At 47.4% G+C, this 9,678-nt stretch overlaps 1 protein-coding gene across 1 annotated transcript in view; it reads right to left on the reverse strand.

The window, feature by feature from the left end:
• HSPA9 (heat shock protein family A (Hsp70) member 9) overlaps positions 1–3,938 on the reverse strand; it is a 33,116-nt gene extending 29,178 nt beyond the window's left edge. The window contains exons 1-2 of the mRNA XM_034778521.1: positions 3,755–3,938; positions 1,575–1,633 (exon numbers count right to left, since the gene is read on the reverse strand). Coding sequence (XP_034634412.1) covers positions 1,575–1,633; positions 3,755–3,835 — 140 coding nt within the window. The 5' untranslated portion in view covers positions 3,836–3,938. The remainder of the gene's footprint in view (positions 1–1,574; positions 1,634–3,754) is intronic.
• Positions 3,939–9,678: the final 5,740 nt, after the last annotated feature.

Genomic DNA, 9,678 nt, shown 5'->3' on the forward strand with positions numbered 1-9,678 from the left:
TAGCTTTTTATTTCACCTTTACAATAATTCCCCCTATCCACAATTTTGATTACAAATTCCCACGTAAAAGGCTATTTCCTGCAATCTAACCTGGAAAATCCATAACAGATTTATTCATTCATATAGCAAGCATAAAAACTGTAGTACATTTATGAAGAGTTAACACAGAAATACAGGTTTTTTGTTGTCAGAGCCCCTCATTTGTATCTAATAATTTAGATGTTAGTAGTCACACCTGCTTGAAAGCAGCTGCCTGGAGGAAAAAGACTATGAAAAGTGCTCAGATCATATTATTAGGCAATTCTCAGTATGGAAAAGTACACATCTATAGATAAAAGGGATGAACTAAGGCCCTGTTGAGGTCCTCTGAGCCTGGGGTGTTTAGAGCTACAGCTAGCTTTCTTTTTGAAATAAGACATGCTGACATTTTTAAGCCTTGACTGTGGGGATAATATGATGGGTGGTATTTCCAAATGAACTGATTTACAGGGAGGTGCTGCTTTTGGGGGAGGTTGAATATCCTCTTTCCTTAGTTTACTTGAGAAGTCTTGTCTTCAGTGGCAATTATACCAATTTATTAGACATGCAATGAGCAGAGATAGGGAGGTAGCCCCAGGTATGAGCTTTTCCTCCAAGGTCTCACCCCATTCTCCCCACCACCCAACCCTCCCATCCCTCTCCCCGAGCTACCTTACCTCCATGACTTAGTTTATTTGTCTCCAGTGCTAAGGACTTACATCAATTATATTGTTTTCATCAAGTTATACAACAGACCAGAATCCCTGAGGTTTATTTTTACCTTGGATTAACAAATTAAGAAAAACTGCAGAATATATTGTGAGGGAGCACAAACCACTTCAAAGAAAAAAAATTAATGTAAACTGATCCGCAGAGCTGTGGAACCTTCTCCAACACAATATTAGAAGATAATGTTGATGATGCATCAGGATTAGTAGATAGTACTTTATCACACCCATTTAATGTTCGGATTTCACAAGAAAGGGGGATTCCTAAACAGAATAACCTTTTTCAGGGATACAGAGTTTTAAGTGTTTCCTGAAAAAGTGAGGGAAACAAATTAGGAGACAGAGTCAGTCTTGAGAAATCACCAAGTTTTGCAAATTCTAATACACACACAATTTTCCTCCATTACTTTATATTGGACAGCAGAAGATTGGTATATTGATTATGCTCACAAAAATGTTAAGTTTCATTGGCGTCTATGGAACAAACTGATGGATTAAATGAAGTTAAAGAGGTTTTATTAAGTTTCTTCTTTGTGTTGAAATAAATAGGTTTGTTTGGAATTTTATTAGGTCTAAGAACTTTACCTATAGCAGGAAATTTTTTGCATACTTAGTATCTGATTATTTATGAAATGCTGTGCCAGTAGAGGCCATTTCGTTTCTCCTTAATTAACCATACACACATCTGACCAAGGATTTCAAATTATGAAGCTAGAGTCAATTTAGGTATCAAGACTATTACAGTTTTTTGTTTTTCTTGCAGTTCAATCTTTTCCTCAAAAAAAAAAAGGGGGGGGGGAGACGGAGGGAGAGAAGAGAGATACTTACGCATACTTCCTACTTGATACTGTTCTGATAACATCTTGACCGAGAGTATTCCAGACTGCCTATAAAATAAAAATCAGGATATTACAGCAATGAGAGGTTTCTTGCATCTTATTTCGGGTAAGATTACCTCACATCCAGTATTTTAAAAGGATCTGTAGCTATGCTACCTTCAAATAATAAAAAGTGATACACCCCCACTACCACATTAGCTTTGTGTTTAATCTTCAAAATTCCTTTTACTTAACTGAAGACTAATCGAGGACTCAAGAAAATATTTCAATATATTATACAGCCACAGAACATTTACCTTAAGTTTTATTTGTTGTTTATATGAAATGTGAACATTTTAAGACCCATATTATCCGAGCTGAGCAAGTTGCTAGTATAGAAGATTCTTGCTATGAACATGCACAAGTTAAAGTTGTTGCAATTGCTGCAACGCGTAAAGCTGAACCTTTAGCATGACACAGGCAGCAGCAGATAAACATTAAACAAGTTTCTTGAAATTTCCTCAAGGGGTAGACTAGATGACAGTGCTTCAGAGTTTCATTCTTTCAACTAGGTTTAAGAGATGCTGGATGAAACACATCAGTGTTTTTGAGTTTGTAACCTCATAACACATCTTAGGACAAATAAAATCCCATCATGAGAAGAAAATACTGCTTTGTTAATACGTCAGAGACTACAAACCCCTCCTGCTTAGCATACACTTTGACCTGGGGATGAGTGAGAAGAGGAAAGGCAGGAGAGAGTAATGGCTGAAGCCTGGTCTACACTTAAAAATTAGATCAACCTAGCTACATTATGTAACTAATGTCACACCCTGCACACTGCAGTTAGGGTGACCTAATGCCCGGTGTAGACATGGCTAGGTCAATGGAAGGATTTTTTTGTTGACCTAGCGATCACCTCTTGGAAAGGAGGATTAACTACATTGATGAAAGTGGTTTTTCTGTCAGTGAGGGAAACACCATAGCTATGCCACTGTAAAGCATCCTGAGACCGTGACAGAGTATCTCTCTGTACACAGACCAGGGAGTTCAGAAACTAGGTTACTGTTCAGCATTGAAAGGGTCTTGCAATACAATCTCCATTATCCTTGAACTACTTAACCATTTGCCTCATCTGTAAAATGGGCATAATATTTATTTACCACAGGGAAGTAGAAATGCTTAGCCAATTTAAGATTCTCATTACAGGGCCAGATACAACTCCCATTAAAACTAAGGGGAGTCTTTCCGTTTCAAATCCCCCAAGTTACCTTTAAAAATCTCTTTCTTGTCTGTCAGCAATACCAACTAACAAATGCTCCTTAACTAAAGATTCTCTACTAATTTTCGCAGTTTTGAGGGAGCAAACAGAGAAGACACAAAGCTGTTTACTTTTAAAAACAGTTCCTAGAACAGGTACTTAGATTAGCTGAAAGCCAACAGTAGTATAGCTGAACTCTGGCACTAAACTCGGTCAACACATGCTGACAATGAAGGTCAAAGGAAGAGCCCCCGCCCCTAAGTACCAATGACTCTGTGTTGAGCCACTTTTATTAGATATTCCCATTCACCAGTCTGGATGTTAAAATCAGAAATCTCTTGCTCTTACAGTTAAATCCATTTTAAACGCCCAGATTCCAAAAGCGCCCTCCCCATTTCCAGCTGCCCCAGTTCTCTGGTGCTCCCTCATCATTAACCTCTCAGCACCTAACGGACCCATGAACTCATCCGCCAGCAGTACAGGCCGGCCGGGATGGACAGGGAACGAGACCGAGGTTAAAAGACTTGCGCCAAGTGGCCTTGGGGCAGCCACCGATCCAAGCTGGAGAGTTACACAACCCCGCACGATGCTGGCCCTGGACTCGCCCCGGAGCTCAGCACAGGGCTGCCAGCACCAGGGCCTCCGCCAGCCATCGGCCCCCGGCCTAGGCACCCCCTCCCTCCGTCTCGGGGCCCCACCGCGCAACTCGCCGGCAGAGCCCGGCCGTGACCCCCGGGGGGGCCTTATACGGGTGCCCCCCGCCAGCACCAGGGGAGGCCGGCTCCTGCACCCCTCCCCCATCCTCGGCCTCCCTACACCCCGCACCCCGAGGGTGCCGCCCCCCACGCCTGCCCCCTCGCTTCCCACCTCCCCCAAATAACGCGCGGGGGGGGCCGCCGCACCAGCCCCCCACGGACCCGGCTCCGCACCTGAGCGAGGCCGGGGCTGGGAGCGGTGCCCCGGCAGGGCAGCAGGTGGAAGCGGGCGGCGGTGCGGCTGGCGCTCAGCATGGTCCGGGTGTGGCGGGCTGGAGACTCTCACGCGGAGAGGAGAATGGGGACTGCGCAGCAGCTCTTCTGGAAACCTCCACCCACGTGGGCCGGGTCAGCTCACCCCGACGGGGCTGGCTGCTGCAAAAGCCTGACCCCGCAGCAACGCCTCAGCGCCCCGCGCCGCAGCGGAGACTATGCGGCGGCTCCGCGCAGCACCTCCCCGCGCGCGCTACCCGATCCCTCGCTGCGGCCGACAAGCCTCCTGTGAAGCGCTGGCACCCCGGGGGAGTTCCACACAGGCACTGTGAAGGGCAGCTGGGGTCCTGACGGGCACTGCGTACTCAAGGTCGGACGGGATGAAGAACTGGGAAATTGCAGCGGCCTTGCGTCAGGGCGACTGCACACTACGCTTGCGCCGGTTAGAGGCAAGAGCGCATGCGTTGTCTGCTTAGGGACGTCTGCATGGCTCATGCGCAGATGAGCCGAAGGGAGGTGGCTGTTTCCGACGCCTTACTGATCATGCGCAGTCGGAAGGCTGCCGAGTGACCACGTGTGCTCTGCTCCCAGCGGTGGCTGGCAGATTTGTGCTACTGAGCCGCTAGGGGTGTGGGAAACCAGCCCCGGCGGGGGCCGGGGCCCTGGGGGAAAAGCCCGGCGGGTGTAGCTCCGCAGGCACAGCTTCCCCGCGCAAGAATAGGCGGCTCGGCTCCCCACTCGCTGCTGGCAGTACAGGGCTGTGACACAGGGTCACGCCTGCGCATAGCAGGGCGAGTCCCTCCTGCCCTGACTCCCTTGTCCTGTTTGTTCCATGCAGGACATTGGCCTTATGGGTGCCTGGCCCAGCGTGGCACGCCCATGGGCAGCGCTGGCTATAGAGCCCTTAAAGCCAGGAGGCTGCTCCCTGGGTGCGGGGGCCACACTGCCCTGAAGAGAGGTCTCTCCGTGTGCTGCAGCAGGCATGCTGATCCTGTTAACCTGCCCTGCCATGCCGCCACACATGGGTGCAGCATGCTCTGTGTTTCACATCAGCATTTTCAAAAATGACCCCTGCCCAACCTCAGCCACTTGGGGCCTGCTTTTCTGAGTTGCTGAGCCCAGATGCAGTAAATGGAGATTCTAGTTGCTCCGTATTCTGAAAATTGGGCCCAAGATGTCTCAGACTGGGCACCCAAAAGTGAGGCACACAAACTCTCCGGCTACTTTTCAAAAATTTGGCCCATGTGATTGCCCTGGGTCGAGTAGTTAGTCAGTTTTGGAACCTAGCATGGGACCCAGAGGTTCCAACTCCCAGTCCTGCTCTTAACCATTTATTTCCCAACTCTGCCACTTGTGCATTTTGTTACCCCCGATTTCCACATATATTTGCACAGGCTTTCCCATTAGTACATAATAGATATGAACAAGTGCAGTTCACACTACTCTAAAAGCTTGTTTCAGTCTCTGTAAGACAACAAACACTACCTTAGGTCACGTTCGGAAGCTGATCGTCACAGCCAGAAAGGCAGGGAACAATTTTCAGCTATTGAAACCCTGCATTCTGTAGGATCTGAATCTATTGGAGGGAGAGGGGGCTGTGTTCAGATAAATAGATAAATGAGTTGGAAGTACAAACAATATACCCATGTAAGCGTATCTGTGGGTGCTGCTCTGTCACATTACCAGACGGGGGCAGCAGAGTGCCATGCTAAAGTTGCATCTCTTTCAGACTGTTCTTGTGAATTATGAGCAGTATGAGAAAGACAACTTAATTCAAATTACTGACAAATAGCTTGCAAGTATTGGCAAGGCTGCAATTAAAGCAAAAGTGCTCTCAGAGGGAGCTGTCTTGAACAATTGTCTGCAACAATCCCCCTTGTTTTCTTTTCATTTACAGAGTCAACGATAGAAAGAACGTCTATCCAATCCTGCCGAAAATGAGCCTCTAAGGCCAGGTCTACACTACCCCCCTAATTCGAACTAAGGTACGCAACTTCAGCTACGTGAATAACGTAGCTGAAGTTCGAAGTACCTTAGCTCGAATTAGTTCGAACTTACCTTGGTCCACACGCGGCAGGCAGGCTCCCCCGTCGACTCCGCGGTACTCCTCTCGGCGAGCTGGAGTACCGCAGTCGACGGCGAGCACTTCCGGGTTCGACTTATCGCGTCCAGACTAGACGCGATAAGTCGAACCCAGAAGTTCGATTTCCAGCTGTCGAACTAGCGGGTAAGTGTAGCCAAGGCCTAATTCTTGGCTCAGTTGCACTAACTGTACAGGCCGCTATCAACAAAGCAGCAGCCAATTCAATTCAGTACTCCACAAGGATGTTGTAAGAACAAATGAAAAAAGCAGCTCTCTTGAGTAGCTGAACTCAGTGCCTAAACATTTCCTCCATGTCACTGCAGGGGTAAGAGGCTGAAGTTTCCTGCAGCAGCTCTGGGTACAGTGCCCTTGGAATGTTGGTGATTTAATATTTCAGAATCTAATTGATTTTAGCTGGGAGCATACTCCTGAAAAGTCAGTGCCCCTATTTACAATTTCCAGATGTGGCCTTGCGCGGGCCTGGGATGCAGCTGGACTCAAGGCTCAGTGGATGATCTAAAGAACCATTGCTGAAATGTCACACATCCATCTTTCACCACACTAAGTGCAAGATCTTTTGTGTTAATTCAATATGCCCTGAATTAACTTACTGGATTCTATTTTCCCCTGCCTCTTTACACTCCCTTTTGCACCACTGATGCTATTCTAACTGACTCTTTTCTTTCCTTGCCCTGTTCTCATCTCCAACCCTTCTTCCATGCAGTTCCTACTCAGACCTGGTCCATTCTCCTGCCGAATCTTTGTCTATGTGATTCCCTCCCTGACCTTGTCTGCCATGGATCCTATCCATCTCTCCTCCTCCAAGTACCTGAATGAAACAGACACTTCCTGACAGACAATGTGACATTCCCCTCACCACTCAGTCACTCTGAACCTGAATCCTGCAAGATGCCGAGCAACTCTTGAAAGATGCCCAGTGCTCTCAACTCCCATTGAGTTCTCAGGGTTTGGAGGATGCTCAGTGCCTTGCAGGATTGGGCCCTATATTTGCAGTTTCCTGGATCTGAGCCTTTCTAGGGAAGGGCGCTGGTGTGAGGAGGGGCCATGAGGAAGAGAAGAGGGCTGGTAGGGTGTGTTTCATCATCATATACAATGGTGTGATTCCCTGAGGATTCTGCGACATTGACTCAGTCTCCCAGAATACCTTTCTGGACCCACATTAGGTTCTCTCACAAACCGCTCTTTAAGGAGCTATGCGGGGACCTGTGGGATGGGTACCCACAATGCAGTGCCATTGAAATGGTAAGAGGGAGTCGTGTGTGCAGATACAATTAACCAGTTTTATGCTAGTTGGTATGGTTAGTGAAGACACTTCGCAACATTTCAGGACCAAATTATTCCAGAGCCACGCAGCGTTCTAGCCTTGAAATGGTCTAGTCAGCTAGTGCAAAGATGAGGGAGAGACAACACAAAAATATCCTGCCATAGGGTTGTGTCCTGCTCCCATTGAAGTTAATAGCAAAACTTTAATTGACTTCAGTGGGGACAGCATTGGGTCCTAACTGATTTTTGATACGGTTTAAGTCAGTTTCAATTTGTTTGGGGAAACGTCTTGTTAGTTCAAGCTGCAGTTGTCTTAAGCAGATTCCTCCGTAACTGGCAGCGTGCAAAAAGGTTACATGCAATCTTCAGTGAAATTAGTATGTTATAAAACATCTGTCATTGCCAAGGCAACTTAAATCCATAGACAAATGTGACAAGTTCTGCAGGGAGCTGTGCATTAGCTTCTCCACAGTAATTAGTTCCTGTCTGCAGTGACTCTAAGGCAGCTGCTGCTCTCTGGCTCCTAGGTGTATTTTGTACATGCATTGCTGATATGTCCTACTACGAAAGGGTCTGGAAGAGCAGGCTTTGGAGTCAGCTATACCCCAGTCGCTTTCCTACACACAGAAATTAGGTCCAATAGAAAAGGCACTGGCTGATCAAACATAACATGGAGTCAAGCTATATCTAGGATTCAAGAGCCCAAATGGAGAATATTAGGAGCCAAATTCTGCTCTGTGTTATTGTTACAGTGTACAGGCCCATAATAAGCAACAGATATTCAAGTCAATGGGAATATTCATGTGCTTAAAGTTAAGAATGTGTGGTGGGGCGGCTGCACTTGTACCTTGGTAATTGTCAATGAGGATCCCAGCTGTGCACAGGCAGAAAAACGGTTAAAACAGCCTTGGGGAGGCTGTGCAGAACCCAACCAATTGGAAGAGGGCTTATTGAGCCAGCCAATAGGGAGAAGACTTAGTGGAGCAGCCAATCAGGGCCAGGCTGGCCCATATAAGAAGGGCTGCTGAGCAGCTCAGAGGCAGTCTCTTCTTGGGGGGGGGGTAAGGATGAGGGGCTGCCCTGTAGGAGGGTTGAAAGGGACAGCAGCATGGACAGAGCAGTGCTAGGCAGGGTCAGGGTCAGGGGGAGCAAGAAGGAGTTCTAGCCTGACAGCTGTCAGCCTGAGGTCCTGATACAAGGGAGGAGAAAATACTAGGGCTGTGGGGAAGTGGCCCAGGGAAACAGGTGGTGGAGTAGGAGAAGGGGCAGTATGTGCCTGCTGGCTATAGGGTCCCTGGGCCGGGACCTGGAGTAGCGGACAGGCCTGGGTCTCTCCCTCCCCCCCGGCCACTTTTCACTGAGGTGAATGGCCAATGCATGGACTACAGTTTGCCACTGAGGTGAGTGGCTAGACCAAAGACTGCAGTTTGCCACTGTGACATTCCCCTGGTGTTATCTGGACTGGTGATCTGCTAGGTCACTCCAATCCTTGACTCTGGAAGCCAGCCTTACCCTGCTCTGCTGTGAGAACCCCCACTCCTAGGCTGTTTACACACAGCCTCTAGCATGTAAGCTTCTTGGATTGTGCAACCGAATGACACTAGCCAATATCTCTGGTCCCAGACAATCCTAGGAACCTCTGTCTTGCGGTGTCCAGTTATGCCCGCTGGATGCTGCAAGCTTATATGAGTTTGTCAATTTAACAAAGAAATTGATATGCACCAGGCTTGTTATCCCAAGGGAAGTCTCTGACATGCTTCAAACCAAACACACTGCTCCAGGTAGAATAAACAAACAGATTTATTAACTACAAAAGATAGATTTTAAGTGATTATAAGTCAAAACACAATAAGTCGGATTTGGTCAAATGAAATCAAAATGCATTCTAAGCTGATCTTAACACTTTCAGTGCCCCTACAAATTTAGATGCTTCTCACCACAGGCTGGCTGGTTACCCTTCAGCCAGGCTCTCCCCTTTGATCAGCGCTTCAGTCGCTTAGTAGTGATGTCTATAGATAGAGGTGGAAGAGAGAGGAAGAGCATGGCAAACGTCTCTTCCTTTTATCATGTTCTTTCTTCTCTCTTGGCTTTGCCCACCCTTCAGGGTCAGGTGAGCATTACCTCATCATAGTCCCTGACTGACTCACTTGAAAGTCCAACAGATCCTTTGTTGCTGCCTATGCCAGTGTCCTTTGTTCCTGTGAGGCTGGGCTGGGTTTGTCCCGTACATGCCCTGATGAGGTATGAACTGCCCCTCTGTTCCTGGAGAGCTTTGCCTGGGCTTGTTTTAAGCCATGAGGACACATTTTCAATCTCATAACTATATACATGAAATTACAACCTATAACATTACTATAACAACAATACTCAGTGCATTATGAGCCTTCTGAAGACACCCAACATGACAAACTTTACATTGGATACCACACAATCATATTATCAGGATGAACATGGGAGTGCAGGGTGTTTTCCCGAGATACAGAGTGTCACAGCCACCGAGGCAAGTGGCTGGACTAGG

This window comes from Trachemys scripta, chromosome 8, assembly GCF_013100865.1.
Source record: "Trachemys scripta elegans isolate TJP31775 chromosome 8, CAS_Tse_1.0, whole genome shotgun sequence".
In the NCBI taxonomy this organism is placed as follows: Eukaryota; Metazoa; Chordata; order Testudines; family Emydidae; genus Trachemys; species Trachemys scripta.